General features: G+C 42.5%; 2 protein-coding genes across 3 annotated transcripts in view; one reads left to right on the plus strand and one right to left on the minus strand.

Annotated features, from left to right (window-relative positions):
• The window catches only part of Mob3b (MOB kinase activator 3B), a 182,640-nt gene that overhangs the window by 1,368 nt on the left and 153,787 nt on the right, over positions 1–27,485 (plus strand). The window lies entirely within an intron of this gene.
• Ifnk (interferon kappa) lies at positions 2,397–4,155 on the minus strand. The gene is made up of 2 exons (XM_034501680.1): positions 3,576–4,155; positions 2,397–2,437 (listed from the first exon to the last, which is right to left on the minus strand). Exons 1-2 carry the CDS (start codon positions 4,153–4,155, stop codon positions 2,397–2,399), a joined length of 621 nt encoding a protein of 206 aa, XP_034357571.1.

A 27,485-nucleotide genomic window follows, 5' to 3' on the forward strand; every position in this document is an offset into this window, starting at 1 on the left:
ACCCGGGCAGTGGCCGGGGACAGGGCATCTCGTCTCTACGGAAAGTTCCGGGGGTGGCAAATTCGCCAGGGCTGTGAGGGGCAGGCCCTTGACCACAGAAGAGTGGAGGCTAAAGCAAACCTGGGAAGGCTAAAGACTGCCTGGAAATAGTGGTGTCGTGACTAGCTGTGAAATGTTCTGACTTCACCTAGGGCTCCAAGTTTAAGACCCAAATTTCTCCCAGCGATGCAGAAAAAGCAGGCCACGGCTACGCAGATGCGGCCAGAGCACAGTTCTGGTTTTCATCTGCCGGAGAACAGGTGGTTTGGGGTAGCTCCTATTTCTCCAGAGGGGGGCGCCTGCTAAACTATAGGAGGTCGAGTTTCCTGGAATAAGTTAGGTACTTCATCTAGAGCAGTTGGCGTGTGGGGGTTACTTATTAAGCAGTCTTGGCAAGAACAAAGTCACCTCCCAAAGCCGGCAGGGACCAGAACAGTTTCCTGAGGGTCGGTTAGAGGAGGTTGTTGGAACCTGTGCTTCTTGCCAGCCTTGTAGATGTTGCCTTTGCCATTTTTTCCTGTGGAATTCCCAACTTTAGACCATGTAGGAGATGCGGAAACATCCCCCCCCCACTCCCACTCCCCCATCCTACTTCTAAATTTGACACCCTTCCGCCCCCACGCAGGGGAGAAAGGGAGACTTATATGGAGCCATCTGTGACCTATGTACGTCTCCAAGACTCCACCCTTGTTCCGGATGGGACCCCAGCGTGTTAAGCAAGTGCTCTTATATCTCAACTGTCCTTCAAATAGTTTACGTTCTGGGATCTGCACAGGTCTGGCTTGCCCTTAAACTTAAAAGTTCTTTGAGAGACTGCTAACTCAAGAGAGGATATAGAGAGAGACTCTCCCCCCACGATTTCTAGATCTTGCCGGTGGGGTCATGAAAAGAATAACAGCAAGTTCTCTGAAGTGCTCAGCACACTCTAATGGTAAGGGCCCACAAGTTCGGATTTCTTTGAAATTTAACAGTAGCAGCAAAGTAACAAACGACCTGCTTAAGAAGTACTGCTTAAGTTCCGTGTGCTCAGGGAGTACCAGAAGGCATCATTAAACTTAAAGTCAGTGGCCCAGGGAAGAAGGAAAACACAACCATTATAGAGGAAAATAGGGGTGTTCAATTTTGTTAATTTTGGAACTGAGAAGGACTTATCCAGAAAAAAATTATTGTAGGAAAAATAGAAAAGTCATAGTTAAAACGTTAAAACCTCTTCTCTCTCTCTCTCTCTCTCTCTCTCTCTCTCTCTCTCTCTCTCTCTCTCTCTCTCTCTCTCTCTCCATATACATACATACATACATACATGTGTGTGTGTGTGTTTCTTATCCAGTTATTTCCTTGGGATACATTCTTTCTAGAGACATAGTAGGGTTGATACATTGTTTACATACTGAAGGTTGCACTATTACCCAGAGTCAGCACATGTCAGTGTTTCTGCTCCCCAGCAATGCATAAGAGAACCTACACTGCACTCACTCTAAGTGTTAACATTGTTTTTCCACTTCTGTGGTGTTGATAAGAGAGGAATGTTTTATCATTGCCTCACTTAGCACTTTTTAGAAATCAAAAGTGAGAAAAAACGTTTTTGTCTTGCCCATTAACATTTCTGTGTTGTTTATGTTCTTTTGCTGGGCTTGGTCTCTGATTTTTTTTTTTTTTTTTTTTTTAAAGGATATACTCTATAGAAAGAGTGTGGTTGTGATTTCTATCAAACTGTCTATGCTGATTAAAAAATGTTTAGCTTTTTTTGGCCAGTTCTTTCTTCTCTTCTCCATGTCCTTCTCTCCTTAAAGTTTTGGGGATCAATTCCAGAGCCTCATACAGCCATACATGTACTCGATCACTGAACTACTTGCTCACCCCACCTAGCCAGTTCTCTTCTCTTGCACAAAGCAAACACAGGGCAGGCCGGCAGCTATAACTTATGAAAGTAACTGCTGTCATCTCAGCAGGGCTGCACAGAGGTCAGGCAAAGATGTCAGAGAGATGAATGGAAAGGACCTTATCTGCTGCTCAGCAGTCGCATACCTAACCTCCCTCCCCCCTGCCGTGGTCCCAATCTAAAACAACCTTATTAATGAGCCTTTTCTTTTTTATCAAATAGATTATATTCACTCATTTTAGTGACTGATTTTTTTTTGCTAGTAACATAAATGCCATAATCCACAACTTTTGTTTTTATTAAAGTTAACATTTCTGCTAACTTTTCCACAGAAATTTGTCTTTTGCTTAATATAAGACTTGCTTTGATTGTACTTGAACCCTGAACTTGAAAAGTCTTGCATCTGAAGGGTTTAGTAGCATCCTGGTAATGGCTTTAGAATAAAGCATCCCTGGTGACATTTGAGCAGTTGCAGCTTTTATCTAAGTTCTTGTTTGAAGGTCATTGATTCTGAAATATGATGGGGGGGGGGTGGGGGAGAGAGAAGGAAAAAATTCAGTTAGTTAGGTGCTGAATAAAAACAGAAGAGCTAAGTAAATAATGTAGGTAATATGGATTACAAAGTGACTTTAACAAGATAAAAATGCCAGATATTATTAGAGTGCCTAATTTACTTAAATGACAGTACATAGCTTTCAGACAGGGAAAATTGTACATGAGTGCAGAATTCCACCACAGTATGACTTTAGACACTTACTTTAGGTGCATACACATAGAAAACCACCCACTCTGAGAGACTGTCACTAATTTCTATGCCTTCCCCTAACCCCACTGCAGATCTGAGAATCCAGTCCAAGTGTCATATACACGTTAGACAGGTACAGCTATCGCTGGTATGCACCTGTAGCTCTCTATAGCTTTAGATATAGAAACCAAATAAAATACTCCAGGCATGATACATGTGCAGCATTAGAATCACAGGCTCTCGGGTGTTAAGGAGGAGCTTAATGGTCAACTGATTCTACTATCTATCTATCCAAATTTCACTATGGACCTTGACTTTTAAAGCAACAACTTACCGTTCTTTAAACTTCAAAGAAACCAAACTGACAAATGATCTGAACATTTTTTTCCTCTAGAAAAAAGAAAGTTTTTTTTTTTTTTTTTTTTTTTTTTTTTTTTTAAGAAACATTTTGATTCTATACAGTGGGTCTAGACTGTTAATGTGGTGAACTTTCATAGAATAAACCACTTTGGCAGCCAGAGAGATGATTTGTTGAAGTGTTACCTTTTCAAACCTTCTCCTTGTCTTCTAACTGCCATCTTAATCACTTTCTTAGATGGTAGAGGAACTCCAATAGAAATGGTCAGAGGAAAGTGGCTGAGAGAGCAGATGGAAAGAAAGCCTTACTCCTTTCCATCTGTCTTCAGTACAGCCTCAAAACTTTCCTGGGGTCACCTCGGCACTGAGTAACATGCCCAGCATTGCCTCTTCCTAAAGAGATGGACGTGGTTGATGTTCCAAGGTCAAGCCTCAGAGACAACAAACATTACACGAAGGACCAGTCTAACTGAGGACACTGCCCCATCATACACAGTACAGCCATACTCAAGACAAAGGAGGAAACTGTGGAGGGAAACGTAATTCTGAAAATATACCTGATTTCATTTTTGAAATGGTAAAATATGATGAAACATCTTTTTATTTCCGCTGCGACAATCTTGAAGGCGCAAAAACTGTATTTCTTATTTGTCAGGAACTTTCTGATTCTGAAGAAGTACTTTCTCAATTCCAGGTAGACTTTCAGGAAGTCTTCCGAGTGAAGATCTTGTGACATACTGGCCTCCTCCCTGTTCTCTTTTTTCTCCTCCATGAAGCACTGTTGAGCTTGCTGTGCTTGATTAAAAAGTCCCGATTTGATAATTTCCAAGTCTTTCTCTGGCACCGGGAGGATGTAGCTTTTAGGAGTGAAAATATTTAGTGCCAGAGCAGATACCTGATGGAAGACCACATTTATGTCCGTTTTCATATGCTGGATGTATGGCAGAAGAGTCTCCTTAGGAAACTTGAAATTTGTGATATCTTTTATACATCTAAAGGGAAAGCCCTTTATGAAGTTGTGCAGAAGTTTCAAATTTTCCTTGATGGCCTGATCCAGGTGAGCACAGTTCAGAGACTGGATGGGTAGAATGTACAGAGCCATAAGGACCACCGGCCATAAGTACTTTGGAGTCATCTCAGCCTTGGTGCTTCGGATTTTTTCCAAAGGAAAAAAAAAATCTACAACACCCAGGACTGATAGTGGCGTTTTAGCTCCTCTTTCATGGTCTTATATACCTGCATATCTTTAGCAGGAGGTGTTTTCTTACTTAGATTCCTTTGCCTCTGGGCATTTTTTTTTAAGTGAGTAAAGCATTACTTTAGGATCCCAGGTGACCCATCCCAGGACTGAAGACTCGAAGTAATAAAACTGACACACAGGGGGTGGGGGTGGGGTTAGTTTGTCATGCACAGGCAAGGTCCCAAGTTCAGTTCCCAACACAGGAAAAAAAAAAATCATTCAACTCATATCAAAGGCATAATGATTCTTCTGGGATATATATTTTTGTACCTGATCTTATAGTCAAATATCTATTTTAATTGAATTAGTCATTAACCAAATAACAGTAATTACTGATGACTAGGTCACTAGCAATAACACAATTTAGTTTTCTCCAATCTTGACAAATTAAGCTTCTGTATTTAGATCTAACTTTCTTTTTCTTCCTTCTTTCTTTTTCTTCCTTCCTTTCTTCTTCCTTTCTTTCTTTTATTTTTCCTTGTGTGTGTGTGTTGTTGTTGTTTTCTTAATTTTTCCGGATCTCAAAGAAGACTATGAGCCTAGTTTGTCAGCTTAGAAAGTGCAGGGTGAATGCCTGGTTTTCTTTTGACACTGGAGGTTAATATTTCACAGCTATTCCTTCCTTTCACTATACTCCTCTCTGGGTCGTATTTCATATCTAAATCTTAGCAGTCTTCTGCTGGGTCGTATATTTAAGTCATTTCTCTGCTTGATTAGCCGCTCCATTGTAGTAGTGTGACATTTCTTTGTTATACTGTTTAAATATGGATTTAGATTAGATGTGGTACTTAAAAACTTTTACTGCATTGTTTTTTCTTCTTACTTGGTCCTTCTGGAATCTGTGATGTATTTTGTTTGTTCTGCTTGTTTTTCACCCATAAGGCATTTGGGTAGAAGTTCACCCGTCTCAGCCAGCTAACTCATACATGGACTGCTATGACTGTGCTAGCACGGTTGTCTGCCATAGATGATGCTTTCTCTGTTTGACCAAATAACAATTTTTGGATTATGGTCTTATCAAGTGGATATTCCCTTTTTAATAAGAATGTAACATAGCATGAGTTTCAAAGACCTTAGTTTATATTCTTATTTTTTTATTAATAAAAAGAAAATTAATGTATTTAAAATGGTATTCTATTGACATGAGAAACAATGAAAGTTATACAATAGCAGACAATGATTGAAAATTGGGCTTAAAATGCTTCTTAATCATTTGGTTGCATAAAAAGCTAATTGTGAGGGGCTCTCTTAAACTCTGGGTTATTATGGACTGGCTTCTTGAAAATAGGAAATACTGCGGATATTTGTCTCTTAATCTACATAAAATTCTACTTTCACAGTTTTTCTGCATGGCTAATTGTCAAAAACAAAATCAGGAAAAGAATCTCTTCTTTATGAGATTATACATTGATTTCAATCATTTGATTGTCACAGGTGACAAAATGGTGGCACTGATCAAAATCTTTTATAGTGTGCGTGAGCATTGTCTTTGACTCAGTAATTCTGACTCTTAGGGTTTCTCCGTCCTGTAGGCCAAAGAACAATAATAGCATGAAAGATTTGAAAAACATGGCAATGAGCACTTGGTTAAGTAAAGCATCTGTGGAAAATTTCTGTAAAAGCCTTAAAAATTATGTGTGGAAATATATTTGGTCACTTGGCTGACTATATTTTGTTTCTTAAAAGAAGCTTTCTAGGTAGGATGGAGTCCATTTGCATTTTTGTTAAATGTGGGTATTTGCATAGAAAGAAAAGAACATGTACATATATATATATATATATCTCCTAAAAGTTTGTGTGTGTGTGTGTGTGTGTGTGTGTGTGTGTGTATCTCCCAAAAGTGTTGAGTCTTCTCTCTGGAATGGAAAAATTAGTGATTTTTTTTATTCTTTTAATTTTATTCGCCTATTTTATTAAGTTTTCGGTGGTCAGCAACTGTTTCCTTACTAAAAAGCCAAGGTCTTTAAGAGAAAGTAAAGTTATAAAAGAAAAGTGTTGTATATTTAAAAGAGAATCAATAAACTTTAACATCTCTACTTAAAAAGAAAATGGGATTTCCCTAAGTCTCGGTTCCAGGTCGATTGCTATGAACAGTACAGAGTTATACCGGAGCTCAGTGTACTGATCTTAAAGCTTTTTATACAAGAACATATTTATGCATACCTACAAACATTTTTGATCACACACGTGCCCTCTGAGGGCCATGCCTTCATACATAGCTCATGTACTTTCTTCCTAAGCCTCCCAGGTTGAGTGGTTCCAGGTAGAGCTGTCTGCCATTTTGGGCTTTTGCCATGTATGTCTTGCCTTCCTTAAGTATGTGTTTTTGCAGAAAATGATTGTATAAGTGTTGATCTCTAATTTAAAACATTCCTTTCCAAGCACACTCCAGTCCATTCTGCTTAGTATTGCACTTGTTGAAGACAGTTCAGGCACAGGGCAGTTGCCTTGCTACATTAAGATGCTTCTTCTCATAGGTGAGGACCATTGCAGCAGATGTGGAAGTTCCTATATTTTCTTTCTACCATGAGTGGCTTTCTTATTTAAAAAGCTCCCCCCAATCTCCTCCTTTTCCTCATATCCTTATTTATTCAAAACTTCATTTTAATTCTTTGGCACTTGTGACTCATGATCCAGGTCTTGTAGAAGGAAGAATACAGTGTACTACTTGATGTCAAGGAACTTACAATTACAGACACATAATGGTGGGTGGACCTCGGTCTCCAGGTGCTTTAAATGTTAATTTGTGCTAATACTGACGGTATGGTATTTGTGACAAAGGAGGAGAGGCAGTTGGCATGCATGCCAATTCTCTAGCTATTAGCACTGCCTAATTTAGCAAATAAATCTACAGGATATGCCTGTGATATTTCAGACATAGCTGTACTAACAGAAAACCCTTTCTCCATTGACCCAAGATCCAAATTTAACTTGCAATCTTTATTTTATCTGGCCTGCCAATCTCACCGACAATAAGAGCTTCCATTGATCTCTGATGGAGTCAAAGAGGACACTCCCTCTTCTAGAAGCTTTTCTGCTGCCTTCCCGCCATCTCCTGACAGTATTTACCTTCACTTCTCAATGCTGGCATTACTTTTGGACAGATACAAAGAGGACACAGGTGAACACACATTCATATACTCAATATATTTACACAGCTTATATACTTTCTACCTAAGTAACTGCTAATTACTCTAGTTAGAAACATTATTGGATCATTAGTTACTTGTTTAGGCCATCTGAATGTACTTCAGAATCTGGAAATTGAAAACGCTATTGAGAAAACATTTTCTTTTTCATACACACATCTGTCTCAGCTGTCTACTCTGTCATTAGCAGGATGTGCATTGATATTGCCAGCTCTGTGCCCGTGATACTTACTTTCTGCCATTTTTCTGCCATGCTCTGAGGTAGTTTACATGTATGTAGTATTGTTTTCATTAGAACGAACACAATTAACAGGGGCTATCCTGTCATCAGATAAAGTCTGCAGTCCCTGCAGATTATAAAGCTAACACCAAATGAGCAAGATGGAATTTGTTTGACAAAATGGAGAAAAGACACATTTCAGGGGAGACAAACTAGTTTGGATTTACCTCAGTGGCACATGGGATCTGTATCGAAGATTTATTGCTTCCTATGAAAGGACAAGTTTCCAGTCCTGATAACTTGTTGGCCATCTTTGCTACTCCATCAGCCCAGGAAGGGAAGCAATGAGCATTATCTGGTAGAACCCATAGGGTTCCTCTGGCATGACTACATTGCACAGCCAGGTCTCAGTGTTAAGGAGCATACTGCTTTGGGGCTCAGTTACCTCCAAAACAGCACAACTGAAGTGACTCACTCATGATGGCAGGTTCAGCAGCAGGTTTGTCAGTTGCTGCCCTTTGAGGGGTCTGTAGAAACCACAGAAACTGAGATTTGGACCTCTACAGATGGGGATAGGAGACCTTGTGTTTCTTAAATCAGTAAAACAGGCTTATCAAAATGGTAATGGCTTTGACATTTTATCTTGGAAGTCTGCCTTTCGAACTATATGATTTCATCTGCAGGTAATGGTTTTAAAATATAGATTGAAAGTTCTTCACCAAGATGAGGCCCAGAAGAGATAGTTCACCAGGTCTGGCCTATGATAGATCTAGGTACCTTTTATAGCACCTGGCACATGGTAAGTACTCAGTTATTATTTGTTGGGTGACTAAATAAAGATAGAAAAGCCATGTCTTGATGATCAGGTGTTAGGCCTTGGTTTCCTCTTTGTTTAGGGATGAAGAGGGCAAGTTGTTACTGTGAGTAACTAAGGAATTCACAGAACAATAGAAGGCAACTGAGGTATCCCTTGCTATTTTTGATGCTTCTTCTTTGAACTGCCCAAAGACAGTTAAGTCATAAACACTTTTGTTAACTCCAGTGATATCTTGGGTTCATATTTTTGGGTTGATTCATGCCTTACCCTTCAGACTAGAAACGTGACTTACATGCTCTTGTAATCATGACGCCAACTGTTTGTTGAATAAAAGAAGCCATGGAATTTCCTAAGTTTCTCAAGTCTGGTTGGATATCAACTTGTATGGGCAAAGCATAAAAGACCTTTCCTCCAGTTCACCAAGTCTTTGTATTAGTGTTCACAGTAGCTACCATTGATCACATCGCTTGGGAGGTTCTTTAGACTTACCCACACCAGTTCCCTTTTGCAGCTTTGCTGGAGACTATGCTTCATTACAACTCCCTGCACAAGAAAGATCTGAATGTTTTAGGAAATGAGCCTCGACAAAAGAAATTTATCATGGTTGAATGCATGTATAAGTAAATACACATGCACCGATAAAGACTGTGTTGACTTGGTAATTGCCACCGTAGCTTCCATCTGCTTTTTCCTTCTCCTGTTGTCTTCTCTGGGGAATTTTGTCCTGGGGTGGCAGTAAGACTTTCTGAGGGTAGTGATGAAATATGTCACCTACCAGGACAATCTTTCCCTCTCCACAGTGGATCCTGGTCAATGAAGGCGTATATCTGAGTGTGCTGGTAGTTGAGAACCACCAATGGTGAAGTGAGTAACGGATGAGACAGGATGATTCTTAGTTCATAGACGAGGCACTATCATGTCTTAATCACTGCTGGTTTGTTTGTGCTCACGTTTCTTGTTATTAATAAAGATCGAACAGGCACTGTAGAAAACCTCGAGGGAGCTTTCTTTAGATGAGCAAAGGCCTGACTCATCTGATGCAAATCACAGAACTCCTTATTTTCATAGCAGTGAAGCTGTAAGTAGTGTCTGGGGATAACTTGGTCCCAGCAAGAGTGAGGGGGAGTCTTTCCTTCCTGCCAACACTGACCTGAAATAGCCTTGAAGCACAGACTCTCTTAGTCATGGACTATATCAATGGAGGGGCATTTAGACATAAACCATTGAGGTGTGAGGGGGTGAAGTGACTGGTTTAAGATCACAGTGCTATTTCAGGGGTCAAGTGGAGCTGAGTCAAGCTGTCTTCACCTCGACTTTTCAACCTAAGTTTCCCACAGTTATGTGAAGATCTCCTTCCATTCTGCCTCTGTACATGGGGGCACCCCTCCCACTGGTAAAAGAACAGGCATTGTAGAGACTCTAGGTTATCCCTGTTACAACCCAAGCTCCTTTGACTGTCACACAGGTTTCTCTGTTCTGGGAAGAAACCTTTTGATAATAGAAGCTGAATTAAGCCTAAGACACCTAATATTCTACAAACTTATTTTGAGTTTTACAAATTTCCCAGACTATAGGATCTGATGATATCAGATTTATGAGAAACAACACAAACATCAGTTTAGGCCACAAGTCTGAAAGAAATGGCTTAGAATGGGTGGCCTGAGAGATGTCAGACTTCATTCTATACACGAAATTCATTTATTTGCTTTTTTTTCTCTTTTCCTTATGGTGTGAAAGTATATCATCAGATACATCAAGTTACACATCAGTTGTTTCATTATGCTTGCTTTATGCATTGAGCACATAGCATATATAAATGTTTAATGAATGGATGAGTATATTGTAGTATTTTAACTTGTATATGTTAATTTAAACCCCAGGTCATTGTAATAACTACATTTCCATGCAAACTGTATAACTCTTGAGTAAACCACCAAAACTGTGTGTGCTTTGTAATTTGGGAGTGATTAGTGTTTGTTAGAGGAAAGTATGCTCACACTAATTATAGTGCTCACAATCTGATAACAGGAGAAGATGGATTGTCTTTCCGTGTAATCTGTACAGGTATTAATAATAATAATTTGGCAATTACTAAGCCCTAACATTTTACTGTTTAGTTAGTTAGTTTGTTTTCTATTTTAGTTGTTGGTGGTACTGGAAACCTAACCTGTGGCTTTGTGCATGCTTAGCTTCCAAGCCCAAGTGGGACTCAACCACTGAACTATTGCCCCAACTCTTTATCAAAGTTTTTAAAAAATTCTCATAGCCATTATACAATTTAGGTATTATTGCCCTCAATTTAAAAGGAAGAAAATGGAAGCTTTGAGATGCTGAGCATCATGTTCAAGGTCACAGAAGCAGAAACTCAACTCACTAAACCAAAGAAAAGTAATGAAAGGGGGCTGGAAAGATGGCTCAGTGGTCAAGAGGACCCAGTGCATGCCATAATGTCTGATGCCAGTTATTGCAGAGAGTTTGAAATTTGTCTCTGGGCTTTCCAAGACAAGAAGAAAATATAAGATAATCTGTTAAAATGTTCACAGTATCTCAACTGAAAAGAAGCAGCAAGTCCGTGCTCTATAGAAGCCAAACCTTTTCCCTGCTGTAGCTTTCTGGCAGGAATGTTCTCTGAGGCCTTCCAGAGAGCACGCTGGAGGATGTCTATGCAAAGAGTCCCTCCCTTGACTTCTTTACGGGAGAATTCGCCCCAAGAACTTTGCTGAGCTGGTCCTTGAACCTTTGTTCTGTGCAGACTGATGTCTCTGCCAGCTCCTCGGCAGACACTGTGCAGAGCCTCAGTGCTTTCTCTCATGTTCAGCTGTAGAAGAGAATTCAACAGTTGGCTGGACTGGGGAAGCATTTTTTCATCATCTGAAATAGGGAAAAGTGCACTCACTCCCTGGCATGCCCAGGGGCACTTAGTGTGCGAGACTACCCTTACATTTCCAGAGCCTGATCCAAGCCTGTGTTTCCCATTAGAGGCACCAGGGACCGTAGAGGAAATAATTTGTAGACACCAGTCTCTACCATTTAGTCAGACCTGAAAAACAGGCTACTCTGTCAGAGTGACCCAGAGGGCCATAAACAGAGCTGAAATGCATGCTGGATTTCCATGTCATCCTGGGTTTGATGTGAGTACTATGTTCCAAGGAAGTTTCGATGTACAACAATTTCTCTCTCTCTCTCTCTCTCTCTCTCTCTCTCTCTCTCTCTCTCTCTCTCTCTCTCTCCTCCCTCCCTCCTCCCCCCCTCAGAGTTTCTTTACAAGTTGGATGACTTAAAGTTCAAAGTCAGGACAGCTTCTTGTCTCCAAATACTATAGCTAATTAAATTTTGACACATCTCAGAATTACCAAGTTCGTATTTTTGTTGTTGTTAAGCATAGACCTCAGGGGAAAGAAAAAAAAAAAGAGTAAAATTCAGTGCACAAAGGGCCATATGAATGACTTCAGATGGTTTTCTGTTCCCAGGTGACATGCCATTCAGATTGTACAATTGGACTTTCCCTATTCAGCAGGACAGGGCAGTGACGGTCATTGTCAAATATGGTAATACAGTTTTTCATGGATTGTCTCCTGGGCTAGGTCATCAAGGTTGAAAGTGTGTATTACAGACACATTTCACTTATCCATCTATTCTTCCATGACGGTACGATGTTTCTGATCAAGGCATTAAAGGGTCAAGGGTGTTGGCTGAAGGCTCACGTCATCATACATACCCAGGATTTGACTGTGAGGATGAAATTATACAGTTTGATAAATGTTATGAATGAAACAAGCAGAGGAAGAGGATAACTGGGTGACTCGGTGGGTAATCTGAGACCAGAAGAGAAATGTGCTAGCCTTGGAAAGAGCTGAAAGGATTCGGGGCAAGGAGGACAGGAAGCTCAAATACATCAGGGAAAGAAGTTGGGGTATTTAAACAAAGGAGAGAAGACAGAGTTAGGGGATAAAGGAAATGGAGCAGGTACCAATATGGTTGCTGTTGTTGGGGGCGTGGCAGGCCAAGCACAGTTCATGTTTTTACCATAAGACTGATGAAAATACGTGGGAGGAATTTTGAGCGAAAGAGCTACAGGTATGGCATGGAAAGCATTTTAGAGAAATAATCTGAGGGGCTGTGTGAGGATACTGGTGAGCAGACGTGGAAGAGAGGAGGCTAAACTGAACAGATGTGGGAGCCACGTGAGCTCCCAGGGGTTCCGATAAAGGTAGGAGCAGTGGTGGAAATGGAAAACCTTGAGGCGTGTTTTCAGTAAGTCGCCACTGATGTATTTGGTCCAAGCAACTTCTGTGATCACCAAGAAGAGTTTCCAGAAGGGCCATAAGTTGTTCCTATTCCTATGGTGATAAATTGGCATGACTGCTTTTTAATAGTCAGAAAAATAATTTCATGTAGCATTAAGTCTTTAACTGGATGATCTTAAGTTACATTTGATGCCCAATACCTTAGGCATTATTATAAATAATTTATTTAATTGATCTTAGGTTACTGTTGGGACTTAAATTTCTTCATGTTTGACTTCAGGCTTAAGCTTCTGATAATATACCCTTGATGTAGTTCTTAAGTATAGACAAAGCCAATGTATGTTCTTGTATATTTTAACATTTAAATAAGATGTTTCAGCTGTAATTAAATCATAGATAACATTCTATGGTCAAATCATAATGGAATGTAATCAGAAAATTAAGAAGTCATGTAATTGGTTAGAAACATGATACTGGGCTGGAGAGATAACCCAGCAGTTAAGAGCCCTGGTTGCTCTTCCAGAGGATACAGATTCAGTTGTCTGTATCTCCACGGAGGGTCACAGCTGTACATCTGTAACTCCAGTTCCAGGAGAGCCATTGCCTTCTTCTGGCCTCCTCGGGCCCCAAGCATATGTGTGGAGCACAGACGTACGTGGAGGCAAATATCTATACTAAGTAAGCAAAAGTCTTAAAGGAAAATGATCCTTATTTGTTATGAAATATAAATGAGTATATCTAACAACATCAATTTTCTCCAACTTGATTGTAAAAGAAACCTCAGAAATGTCTCTAAAGCACCCTCTAACTCACACTACGTTCTCATGACACATGCCGCTCAGTGGGGTTTGGCAGGACCACCATTTACCTGAAGTTAAGCTGTAGCAGCTTTCCTTCAGTCATAGAAGCGTCAGCTGAATGATATTTCCTTATTCTTTAAGTGAGCTTTTTTGTTGTTGTTGTTTTGTTTTCCCAAGCTTTTGGTATCTTGTATGAGGTAAGTGAAGTAAAACCTAGTCTACGGGGGCTGAAGAGATGTCTTGGTGGTAAAAGTCCTTATTCTTGCAGAAGACCCCCGTTCAGTTGCCAGCACCCATGTGGTGGCTCACAGCCACCTGTAACTCCACTTCCAAGGCACCCAACACCCTCTTCTGATGTTCAAGGGCACCAGGCATTTACCTGGTGCCCATACCAACGTACAAGCAAAACATTCATAAATGTAAAGTGAAAGTAAGCAAACCTATAAATAAATAAGTAAAACCGAGTCTACAGTGAAACCTAAGTCTTAGACCTTATTTTATGGGCAGGGATCTGGTTTGGCACGGTGATTATTTTTATATATAATCTTATGATATTCTGCAAAAATATCCCTAGGACTCCATTACTAGCTACTACAGAAAGCCAAACCAGCCAAACAAACAAACAAACAAACAAAACCACCACTAACAACAACCAAAAAAAAAAAAAAAAAAAAAAAAAAAAAAAAAGACACTGACATGAAGAATGGTTCAGACTCCATAATAGCAGTTCCAGCTTGTGTGAGTTTTTAAGCAAGGAACTGAATTGCAGCTAGCTTTGCTCCAAGCAGTGATCACATGCAGAGTCACTCTGTCTTGCGTCTCTTGTCATCTTACACAACACACAAGTCTTGCTTATCAAGCTGAAGGAAAAGGCAGCATGGGTGAGTGTGCGTGGCAGGGCTAGACAAGGTTAGATGAGGTTAGACTCAGACAGTGTATCACTGCCCGTCATACATATCCCCTTGGCTGGAACTTACAGCTCAGTGCACAGCCTTCAGGAAATGTAGTCACCCGCATAGGAAAGGGAGCTGCTAACCCACCTCTACCAATGCCTGCAGTCAAAATGTGTGGACAGGGTCATGAGTTGGTTCAGGTTTAGGGTGGCATGAAGGACACACTGTAGATGCCCAATACAGTTTTGGAAAGTCTGTTTGGTGAGAATTGGAGTTGTTGGACACAGGTAACATTCTAGTGGGGTGCTTTACCTTTTCACAAAAGGAGAATAAATACTATTGAAATAAAAGACTCAAGGCTAAACAAATCAATATAAAGGATTACCCTGCCACCAAAAATAAACAAGTAAAAAAAAAAGAATAAAGAAAGAAAGAAAGAGAAAATGGAGGTGGGATATGTTTTCATTATAAGGAATCGATTTGAATTGAAAAACAAAGTAAAAGTGTTATCATTTGCTTTCCTTAGTATACAGCGCATATATAGGTTAGGTAACAATGTTGTGTATGTATGTGTGTGTATACATGTATATTCAAGATATAAACAATAAAAACATACACCTTTATTTTATCAGTTTAAAAATAATCAATAAAGTTACTAACAAAGTAGACAGAGAGAGGGGAGGGGAGAGAGAGAGAGAGAGAGAGAGAGAGAGAGAGAGAGAGAGAGAGAGAGACTGACTCTCCATGGCCATGTCGCTCATGCACAAGGCCTAGGGGTTGATTTTCATGCCCGGCAACCACAGTCAGAAAGAGAGGTAGGAGTGGTGTACTGGATGGTTTTATGTCACTTTGACATACGCTATAGTCATCTGAGAGGAGGGAACCTCAATTTGAGAAAAATGACTCTGTAAGATCAGGCTATCCAAAAGCCTGTGGACTATTCTCTTAATTGTTGATGGGTGAGACCCCAGTCAACCTTGAGTGGGGCCGTCTCTGGGTAGGTGGTCCTGGGTTCTATAAGAAACCAGTTTGAGCAAGGCATGGGGAGAAAGCCAGTAAGTGGCCCTCTCCAAAGCCTCTGCATTGAATCAGGCCTCCTGCCTCAAGTTCCTTCCCTGCTTGAGCTCCTGTCCTGATTTCTTTAGTAATAAACAGTGATGTGGTAGTATAAGCAGAATCAACCCTTTCCTCCTCAGGTCGCCATTGGCCGACATTCAGACACAGCACTGCTTGTGTGCATGCATTATCATATATACAGAAGGGCCACAGCTGAAAAAGGCTGCATAACTTCGCAAAAGTCACCCAGAACTAGTCTGTGTGGTTTTCTGTCAAGCTGTATATGTGAGACCTCTCATGCATAGTTCCAGGGAGTGGCTGGGATCACTTCTCCCTTCTGTGGCAGGCTGAATGGGGACCACCACTCGGCAAGGCCGAGCCAAGACTAGGTCTGTCAAGGTCTCTGCACAATGAACTGTGAGTGGCAAGGAATTCAGGCATCCTGCCGCAGAGATCAGCTGTGGGTAGGCCCAGAAGCATCCTGTAATTAAAATGGGGGAAGGTGTACTGCTGTTTTTCTTCCTTCCTCTCCCTTCCCCCTCTCTTCCTCTCCCCACTTCCTTCCTTCCTTCCTTCCTGCCTCCCCTCTCTTCTCCCTTTCTTTGCCCACTGGGTTTTGTTATGGGTTTTCATGCACATCTTGTTTTTGTTGACCTTTGTTCCCCAATCTCTTCTCTCAAGCCCCTGCCCCTCCCTGTTTGTCCCCTTCCTCCTCAGAGTAGCCCCAACTCCACTTTCCTGTCCTGTTAGTCTCTCTGCTCTCCCCACTTCCTTTAAGGTCTCATTCACCTTTCGTGGTCCATTTTGTAGTTTTGTGACCTGTACCCACACAAACACACAGTCATAAGCTAAAACCTGGACTCTGCATATGATAGAAAACACATCGACTTTGACTTTTCTGAGTCTGGAATAGTTTTCTTAATATCATGATTTCATTTTTCTTTACGACTGAATGACATTTCGTCATGTGTCTTTTCCTTCTCCATCGGCCTGACAAGGGACAGTTGGCTGCTCTCATTTCCTCCATACTGAAAATACTGCAGAACTAAGCACAGATGTGAGCATGCGGCTATGGCAGAACTTTGGAGATATGCCTGTAAGCTATGTCATACGGTAGTTGCACCTTTGCTTCTTTGAAATCCCTCAACACTGGTTTCCATAATGGCTGCACCAGCTTCTTACATTGCCACCAAATGTTCTTTCTTCTCACATTTTCTCAAGATCTGTTGTCATTTGCTTTCCTTTTCCAATTTTACTTTGTTTTTCAAAATCGTGTGGCGCGGGAGGGGGTCAGCCGTTGGCATTTAAACGCATCAGCATCACAGGCAGTTGTGATGTGCCTGCGTCAGTGCTGGGAACTGAACTTAGATCTTTGGAAGAGCCGTGCACTCTAACCACTGGGCCATCTTTCCAGTCTTGTTTCTTCTCCCCATGATGATACCCCTCTAACTCAGGCGTGTGGAGAGGGTGGGATGACAAGAGCGTTTTCACTTGCGTTTCTCTCGGTTAAGATTCCGAAAGCTTTTTCATAGTCATTTGTATTTGGTCTTTTGAAAACTGTCTCTTCATTTCCCAAACCCATTATTGACTTGAAGATTTGTGTTTTGTTGTTCGACGAACACGGCTGGAGACAGAACACGTCAGGCCAAACGGTTCCATGTGAGGTTTATTCAGGAGATAGGGCAAAGGTGACTGCAAGAAGAGGGAGTAGAGAGAGAGAGTAAAGAAGCAGAGGAGTTGAGGCTAGCCATGAGCACCTGGAGGGGGGAAGCAAGGGGTGAAGGGGTGAGGGGACCCGGAGAAGCAAGAGGCAAGAGAGGACCAAGGGGGGGGGGAAGCAGCCCCTTTTATAGTGGGCCAGACCTACCTGGCTATTGCCAGGTAACTGTAGGGGTGGAGTTTAAACAGAATGCTAACACGTTTAATTCTGGCAGTTCTTCTATATATTAATTCTCTTTGAAATAAAACAGGTCAAGATTTTTTCCTATTCTGTAGACCGCCTTCTCACCATGCTGATAGCTTCCTCTGCTATGAAGAAAAATTTCTAATTTCACAAAATCTCATGTGTGTCAGTTCGTGGGATTATTTGCTGGGCTACTGAAGTTTTGTTCAAAAAGCTCTTGCCTAGGGTTGTGGGAGAGAGAGGCAGGTATGCGCCTGTATCTCTATATTTTTCCAGTAATTTTAGTGTTTTAGTTTTATATTAAGATCTTTGATCTATTTTGAATTGTTGTTATTTTGGTTTTTGTTTGTTTGTTTGTTTGTTTTATTAGTAAGGATAGAGAGATGAATCTAATTTTATTTTTTCTTCTGCACATGGATATCTAGTTTCACCAGGACTATTTGGTGAAGGGGCTGTCATTTTTCCAGTGCGTTTATTTGACATGTTTATCAGAAATGGTTATGTAGGTTATTTCTGGATCTTCTGTTCTGTTTGTTGTTCTGCATGTCTGTTTGTGCTGAAAGGTCCGGGACTCCCCAGAAAGGAGGTCCACTTAAGTCACAGGATAGCACGCACCCAAAGGACACACGAGAGACCGTCTTGCTGTAAAGCACATGAGGTGGTTTATTAAATCAGAGCTCTGGGCCAGCCCATATCCCCATATCTCACATAGGGGATAGAGGGACTGACCTCATGGCTCAGGGGCATAGCGCTTATATATGGGTGGGGTGGGGAAAAATCGAACTTTCGCTCGGGTGCACAGGATTGGTTGTTTTACTTTTTTTTGAACACTAGTAGGCCGTACCATGGGGGCAGGGTGTAGTTCCTCTCTTGGCCAGCCAGTTTCTGGGATGTTCTTAACAGGCCTTTGTCCTGTAACTCCCCCTCCTCTGTAACTAATTAGATGGACCCAAACCTGCTGGCAGGTGCTTTTCTGCCCAAGGTCTAAGGCGAAAAAATTTACACATATTTCATAAAATGGCCTTTATAATTTTTCACTCTACAGTGCCAGTGCCATTCCGTGTTCTCTCACAGTGCTTCTTTAGGATAATTCTGTCACTATGGTTCTCTAGGATAATTTTGTTTTTGTTTTTGAGACAGGGTTTTTTTGTTTTTGTTTTTGAGACAGGGTTTTTTTTTTTTTTTCCAAGACAGGGTTTCTCTGTGTAGCCCTGGCTGTCCTGGAACTCACTCTGTAGACCAGGCTGGCCTCGAACTCAGAAATCCACCTGCCTCTGCCTCCCAAGCACTGGGATTAAAGGCATTCAACCTCTACCAGGCTTCTTTGCTATAGTTTGAGATCAGATAGTGTACTACTCCCAGCACCCCGGATTCATTGTGTATTTGATTTTGGGTCACTGTGTGTTCAGAAACCTTATTTTTGCCAAATTTTCCCGTGACATGCCCCCTTCATGCTCCCTGATATCCCGCCAGGGATCTTGGGTAGTCCTTGTACTTTGATTTCTCAGCCCCTGATCCTCCTGTTCCAATTTCCAGATTGCTAAGATTACAGTCATTTACAACTGGCTGGACATGACTTATTTTTTTAAAAAAATTTGTTTTAAACATTTTATTAATGCTTTGTGAATTTCCCCTCATGGACCCCAGTTTTGCACATCTCCCTGTCCCTTTGCACACGCCCTCTGCCCTCGATACCTCCCCACCCCAACGTAAAATAAAGTAAAATAAGACATGATAAAAAAAACATCCAGTCATGGGAGCTGGACTGTGTACAGTGTGTCCCACAGTGTACATTTTTGTCCACACATCTTTACTTGCAAATGCTCACCGAAATGAGTCACTGGCCTGGTCTGAGGTCTCAGGCTTCTGCTACACTATCAGTACTGGATCCTCACCAGGACTCCTCTCAGATATCCTTCCGTTGCCCTGTGTCATGGAGATCCTGCAGCTTTGGGTCTGCAGGACCAGCTCTTTAATGCTCCAGACGATCATAGATAGGGTAGATAAATGTTGGGCTGAGCCAACTCAAAGCCCTGGATCTGGGCCTGGGAGGTAGCTGAGTTTGTAAGCCAGCCAGCTCTCCTGTGGCCTCACCACTGGGGCTAGCTCTGTAGCCCTGCCCCAGCTGGCTCACCTAATGCTGCAGCAGATAAGAGGCAGCATCAGGTCTCCGCTGACATGCCCTCTGGTCCAGCTCACCCTTCGACACCAGGGCAGCCCGACTATGCTGCCCAAGCAAGGTTTAGGGTCCACTTTCCTAAATGCTGCACCCAGTGAGGAGTCAGGCCATCTTTCCCACCTGCCGAAGGTGCAGGTGGCAAGGAGGGGAGGATATCTCTTCCTTGTCTGTGCTCTCCACCCCCACCATGGCAGATGAGGAGTAGGACTAGCTCTCTGAAGTATGGTGGCCTGCAAGGGTCAGGGCCAGCTTAGCACAGTGCCTCAGGGGCAGTCTAGACTCAGGACATCTGCATAGCCTTTGGTGGTAACACACACCTGGGGCATCCACATAGATTCCAGCTGCCATATGACCACAGACCCAAACATGGCCCTTGGCAGTAGCATGGACCTGGATGTCCCCATGGCCTTGGGTGGCAGCACAGGCTATTCAGATCAGCGAGCACCCCCACCCCCCACCCTCAGTTTCCACCAGCAAGCAACAGGAACCTTATATATCCACATGGTCTCCAGTGTCAGCCCCGACCACAGATGTCTGCTTGGCCTTTGGTGGTAACTCCACAGACATTGAGATCTCAGCTGCAGCAGGACCACAGACCCAGACATGGCCCTTGGTGGCAGCCTGGTCCAGGACCACACCATGGTCTCCTCATATCCGTCTGTTCCTCACTGGCGTCAAATCTCTGGTTCCATCTTCTCCACAGTATCTCCATCCCTCAGCTTCTCTTTCTCTTCCATTTCTCCTCATGCCTTCCATCTTTCCTGTTTCCCCATCATACATTCGTCCATCATAGTGGCACCTGTGGCAAATGCTTGGGTACCTTTCTTCCAGCTGCCCAGGTTGCTGTGGCTAGGGCAGGCACTTGGGTGTCTTTCTTCTGGCCTCCCTTGGCTGTTGTTGTCTTAATTTTTTTAAAAAAATTTATGTGTATGAGTGTTTTGCCTGCATGTTTGCCCATGTGCCATGTGTGTGCCCAGTGCCTTCAGAAGGACATGACTTTTAATTAAAACATCTTTCGTTTTTATTGTGTGAGGGTTTCATTTCATACATGCATACGAGGCACGTTGATTACATCTATCCCCCATTTCCTCCTCTCCAGTTCCTCCCCTGTCTCCGACAACCACACTGCCCTCCCAGCTTTATGAGCTCTTTGTTTTTGGTTTTGTTTTTAACTTACGGGGTCTACTTAGTGCTGTCCGTGCGTCGTCAGATTGAACCCAGCTGCTGGAGCATGTGTGACCGGCCCGTCAAGGGCCTGGGTCCCTGCTGTAGTTACTTTTCTATTGCTCTGAAAACACCATGGTCAGAGTAACTTATAAAAAACAGCATTTAATTTAGGGCTATAGATTCCAGAGGGTTAGAGTCCATGACCACCGTGGAAGGGGACATGGCAGCAGGAAGGCAGGCATGGAGCTAGAGCAGCCACTGAGAACTCTCATCCTGATCTTCAAGCAGGAGGCAGAAGAAGGAATGGGACTGGCAACCGTATGAGCTTTTGAAACCTCAAAGGGGACAGCTAGTGACACAGCCCTCCAACAAGGGGCATGACTCCTGGTGATTTCCAAATACATCTACCCACCGGAGACCAAATATTCAAATATATGTGACTATGAGGGCCTTTCTCATTCAAACTACCACAATCCCATAAGAAAACTCCCTCCTCAGCAACCATGATTGCCACTAGCTTCTCAGAAGAGGGTAAGAATTTTTACATGACTGTCATTCAAAAGAAAAATTTTAGCATTTGCTGTGTTCTGGAAACTTTGTGGGGTTTTGGAGCTAAAACTGAAAATGATAGAGGTTCTTTCAAGCTTGACCCCATCCTAGATCTAAGGGAACTGAAACTCGAGGTGGCTGTCTGCTACGGGGGCTGCTAGGCAAAGATTTGTGACACAATCTATTAGTTTAACCCCCTGAATTGAAAGACTGTTGTATAGTTGCTTCTACAAATAAGCAACTGAGACCTGGGAACCGTCCATCCAAAACAGATTTTTCAACTGAGCTCGATGGTGCACACCTTTAACGCCAGCACTAGAAAGACAGAAGCAGGTGGCTTTCAGTGACTTCAAGGCCAGCTTGATCTGCATAGGGAGTTCTGGCCTGCCATGGCTACATAGAGAAACCCTGCCTCAAAACAAAGTAGATTTTTTTTTTCATACACTTTCCTGTTGACATAAGATTTGTTCTACATGAGTTTGCACTTACCGAGCAAATGACAAAGTAACCTCTGTCCAGAATGTGACAAGTGATCAGAGAAGAAGATGAGAAAAAAAAATGCTCTTTGAATTCAGTGATGCTCAGAGACACTGGGAGCCATAGAGAGTCAGGGGCTGGAAAGACAACAAAGAGGAAAAAATGGATGAAAAGACGGGTAGCGAGTCCCAGTCCTGCCAGCTACTAGCTGTGTGACCGTGCCAAGATGTCTTCCCATGTGGAAGCCTCTAATTCTACATCTTGAAGCGGTGACAGCATCTAGTTGGAGATGTGAGGGTAAAAGTGTACGGAGCTGAGTACGTTGTCAGAAGTAAATATAGTAAAATACGGTCACATTTAGTAAATGGCTGTCTGCCTAAACAGTAGCAATACTGTAGGTCTGCAGGCAAATACAAAGCAACACAATTATATGGTTTGGCATAGTGCCTGTCACATGGAATACGGATACATGCAATGAATATTGACTATTATAATGAAAAATCTGGACAGATGAGAGGACAAAGTCAGGCTCTGCAAGTCACATGGTCCTTAAGGGCAGATGATGTTTATACTAGATGCAAAACCTGAATTAAGAGCTTTTAAATTAGGTGTAGTGAAAGAAGACTCCAAGATTATAAAAGAAAATAAAATGAGTGATATCTAAGTTTCTTTTTGACCCAGATGCTGCTATTCCAACACTTCCAATGATGCTTTAAAAAGGCCAGATGATCTCACCATCCCACTGCAGTAGAGACCCCAGCCGAAGCTCGCACTTCACCGGTGCAAAGCAATGTGTTTTCCTCTGTTTTGATAGTAGCAACCCATTCTCTGAATGAAGAAACAATTTTCTTTTGTCAGCTTCACTTGGCTATCTGCCCAAGTATTTGATTTAACAGATAAGTGGTGGTGAAAGCTTTTGGGTATTTTTGGTGACATACTATTTCCTGTTTGACTTTTAAAATTAGCTTTGCGATCCAGATTCAAGGAAAGGGACCTGGGTGGGGTGGAGGGTGCAGTCTTTCCCAGAAGTGAGTCTCCAGGCTGTGCTGAAGTACTGAAGAGTGTGACTTTACTCACTTAGCTCAACTGAGTCAACACACAGGATCCTGGTCTGCCAAAGTGCAGCTGTGGGCAGGGGAGAGGAGTTAGTCTAACAGGGTGATGTGGATGGACAGGAAACTTTGCCAGTCGATTTTTCAGGGGACTGAGATCTGCAGCCTTAGTACTGATCCATTTTCATGACACTGTCCTGAGTTGGACTGTAACCTATTGCATCATTCCCAACGTGTCTATGATTATAAGAAAGCGTATTTAGAAAACCCAGGGTTCAAGAAGATGGAAAGTCTACCTTTATTGAACTTCATCTCCACCCTTTGGTACGTTAGTATGTTAGTTGATATGTTGGTATGTTATGCTTGTCTGAGAGAAGGACAATGAATTCCGTATCCCGAGTACTCTGGAAATATCATTTTCCAGTGCAGAGTGAAACCAGAGATGCCTGTATTGAGATGCCCTTCCTGGAGATGCTGACCAGAGAATGCCAGGCTGTCATTCTTTGCTCCCACCCGTTGTCGGTGGGTAAAGATAACCGGATAACCGAAGTGGGTGGTTAACTGGGACTATGAAGGTAGCCCTACCACACTTGCTGGGTTTTTATGAACAAGAAGTCATCAGATGAAAGTTAGGGTAGTGGCAGAACCAGAGGCACCAAAGACGGATACCCCATAGCCTTTGGCAGCGAGAGAAGGAAAGCAAATGGATTCTTCTCTCAGTTTTCAAGAGGAGCACAGCCCTGTTTTAAGAGACTGAGCTCCAACGTATAAAGTTTAAAGAAGAATGTTGTCTAGGCTTATGGAAGTTTGTCATGGAATCAATAAGAAACACATATAAGTGGGTTGCTACTTGTCCCACTATTCTTTTTTTTTCTTTTTTTTTTTTTTTTTCAAGACAGGGTTTCTCTGTGTAGTCTGGCTGTCCTGGAAGTCACTCTGTAGACCAGGCTGGCCTCAAACTCAGAAATCCGCCTGCCTCTGCCTCCCAAGTGCTGGGATTAAAGGCGTGCGCCACCACCGCCCGGCTTGTCCCACAATTCTTATGGTGGATCAAAGAGCTCACTCCGAGAACCCTTCTTAGACCTTTCTGTTCAGTCTGCGGGTGCTCAGGAAGACCTGTGGGGACACTAAGGAATACTGCTTTCCTTTCTCTAACACCCCAAATATTCAGAGATAGTACCAATCTAGTCGCCAACATGCTTTGAAAGACCTGACAAGATTGGCCACGGTCACTAGGCAGGTCTGTAATGCAGATCAAAGAATTGTATTAGGGTTTGGTGTTTACTGTTATCCTTTGGTACTCTGCGGAGTACCTTCTGGTATCATTAACACTAGTCCATAGGGAAAACGGATGTGCAGATAGATAGTAAGTACTGTACAGCTGCTGTTCATATAGTGACTCAGCTGCTGAGTTACTTCATTCATCCCTGGCATGATACCCTATGGCCACTGTGTATGTGCACATTAGAACTGTAGACAATGCTATTAGAACAGCATAGACAAAAACCCAGCAGAACCATCTGTGTCCCCTGAATGGAGAGTCTAAGTATGGCTCATACAAGTGTTGGAAATCTCAGTAAGCAATGCACAGGTTTGTACTTGTACCTTGTTTGTGATGGATCAAACGTTCATTATCTAGAGACACAGACCTTGAGATTGTATGTAGGTTCACCAGGGATATCACTCAGCAACAACACCCAGCAGGGAAATGAGAGCAGCAGAATTGGGCAAGGGAGAAACTGAACGAAGCACAGGATGCTCTGCTGTTCACGCAGTCTGGAGGAGTTGCCCCACATTAAGGCAAGAGGGCTTACTTAGTCTTTATGTCAGCTCACTCCCATGTGTAGGTAACTCATCTCTCTCGTGGACTTGCTAGCTCCCATGAATCAGCTCCCTCTAATCAAGTGTGATTCCATGAGACACTCTCAGCTTATCACTTTCAACTTCCAGCTCTCCTGATTACCTGAAGAGGGTAAGGCTACTAGTCCTGAAAGGAGCTAGGCAACAGGTTATGGGGCCCTCTTCACTGAAAGTTTCTGACTCTGATGCCATGGCCTTACAGAGGGCCAGTTGTTATTTCTTGCAAGACTCAAGTCAAGATCTGGAGTAAGCAGAAAGAAAAGACAGAAATGGGAGCCCGGGGAGATGACTTAGTAGTCAAGAACACTTTGTTCTTGCAGATGACCCAGGTTCTGCATCCATATCCAACTTCTCGTAATCTGCATGCACACGGTCCACATACATACACTCAAGAAACACATGGACATAAATAAATAAATAAATAAATAAATAAATAAATAAATAGGGGCTGTTAGAGCTGTTAGGCCACTGAGCGAGCACTCTGAAGGGAGAAGACACAGAAGGCAAAATGACAGTCACCCCCTCTCAGACCCAAGAATGGCAGCCTATGTGACTGGATCAGCCTCTGTCCATTTTGATGTTTGTTCATCCTGCTTGTTACATTAGGTACTTTTCTGTTGCTCTGCTAAGACACCATGAGTAAGGCAACCTTTAAAAAAAAAAAAAGTAGGGTTTATTCAGTCTTACAGTTCCAAAGGAATCTTATCACAGCAAGGAGGCATGACAGCAGGCAGGAATAGCTGAGGTCAAAACAAGAAGCAGTGAGCTCACATCTCTCAAATTCTGCCTCCCATGACGTAATCCCTTCAGTAAGGTCAAACTCTTTAAAGCTCCCAAGACAATGTGGCCAAAGGGAACCAAGTGTTCACATGTCATAGCCTGCCTGTAGGAGACATTTACATCCAAGCTACACTGGCCAATTTGAGAGTAACTGGATGTCAAGTGTGTTGTCCGGCTTCACTGCTTGGCCTCCAGACTCCAGCTGAGGAAATGTCTTGGACCTGAAGTAACAACTGCTATTAGCTGGGACATTCATGGTCTTCTCTCTCTCTCATTAGGTGTGTTTTGGAAACACAGGATGAGAGGTTTTCATCTCTTTACCCCTCCTGTGTCCTTCTTTCCCTTTTGGCTCTTAGATTCCTCCATCTTTTTCTGTCCATCCTGTTCTCCCTCAGCTTTTTATGCACAGACAGTGCCTGGAGCTGGCTGCCACTTCACTGTACTGGGGTCAACCCTTCTGATTGCTGTTGTAACTGATCAACTCCCAGGCAGGGCTTGAAGAAGCACTTGCATGCAGACAGTCAGGGTATTGCTGAGGGTGGTGGTGCAGGGAGTTCCTCAGGGAGACTGAAGCAAGCAGTAATAGAAGACTTGGCCACAGCTTGGTTTTCTTTTTACAGATGCTGATCTGTAACACTTAGGCTAAACTCTAGATAAAAAGATTTGCTGTCTTTCTTGCGATGCTGTCTTTAGAAGGCCGTAGATGTGCCTGTCTGTGATTTTATTTACTTTTAGCACACTGGTAGTTGAGCTTGGAGGGTTTGTGACAAACCAAGTCTGACCCATGAGTAATGGCTTCTTGGGGAGGTTTTATTATGGATTTTGAAGTCCAAAAAGCTACAATCTGATTGGGAGCTGGTAGGCTCTCCTCGATGTACACCTGGAGAGGGATGGTACGTTCAACTAGAATTTACCGTGTACCTGTCACTGGACTAGAATCTCGACACAATGACTTTTGACTGCCTGAAGGCTCCTGTATTTTGTAAAACGACATCCAATGTGTACTTTTAATTCAGTGTGGAAAATATTGTAAATTTTTTTTGAGTTATTCAGGAGTAAAATGCCGAATGGCGTGTAATGGTTAAAGAATTAGTTGTCTAAATCTTGGACTCTGTGAGAGGGGTGGGGGATAAACTGAACCTGAAAATGAACATTTGGATAAGGAAAAGATGGAACAAGTGTGATGTGATTTGTGGCTTGGTTTTAACAGTGTTTGGGGACATTGCACTAAGTCCCCAAACAATGTTGGCTACACTAAGATCATTCTAGGTCCTAGGGAACTGACCCCTCTGCTATACAGGTTGTCATAGGTAAGAAAGTAAAATATTTTCCCACAGTCTCACTGATCTGGTCCCAGTGATGTAACATGAAAGCAGAGCTTGCTGGGACTGCCGTGAAAGCATCCTGGGACTGCCATGAAAGCATCCTGGTTATACGAGGCCTCTGCATCATGGGCCTGAAGGGTTAATAGGCTTGCTTTCTTGGTGAATCATAAGACTGAGCTTTGAGGTTCTGACTTCTTCCTCTGGTTTAGTCGCGGTGTCTCTTTGTTCCTCAGTCTTTTCACCGGGTAATGACCAAGGTGCAGAAGTAAATGCATTTGCCTTTTAAGGCCTCCGTCAAGATATTTAAAATATAAACCATGGTACATTATTGTTATTTCAATAAAAGGAGGGAAAAAAATCCTAAAATGACTCTAAGGAACTTGATTAAGGTAAACTGACCAGGAAGTTTTGAATTCAAATTTATGATCCATTTCTAGTTCCAGTCTACATATTGAATGCATATTTACTTATGCATATGAGATCAGTGTAGTACTCTTTGAAAGTCCTATGTGGTTTTTTTTTTGGGGGGGGGGGGCTGGAGTAATCAATGACTCACTGGGTAAGAGTACTTTGCTTCTTAGACTTAGGGCCCTGCACTCAAATCCTCAGCATCCACATGAGAGACAAGCCATGGCCACACATGTACCCTCCAGTATACGCTGAAGGGAGAAACAGGAAGATCTTGGGCTTGCTGGCCACCAGCCTAGAAAGAGACTATGTCTCAAGAGAATGAGTGGAGAGTGAGTAAGCC

The sequence above is a fragment of the Arvicanthis niloticus genome, chromosome 5 (assembly GCF_011762505.2).
Source record: "Arvicanthis niloticus isolate mArvNil1 chromosome 5, mArvNil1.pat.X, whole genome shotgun sequence".
Taxonomy (NCBI): domain Eukaryota; kingdom Metazoa; phylum Chordata; class Mammalia; order Rodentia; family Muridae; genus Arvicanthis; species Arvicanthis niloticus.

Excerpts from the sequence above, each read along its gene's own strand:
- Ifnk (XM_034501680.1), bottom strand. The coding sequence starts at position 4,155 with ATGACTCCAAAGTACTTATGGCCGGTGGTCCTTATGGCTCTGTACATT. Across the intron at positions 2,438-3,575 it reads TTTCAAAAATGAAATCAGGT|ATATTTCAGAATCAATGACC; the intron begins ATATTTTCAGAA and ends CCCCCCCCCATC.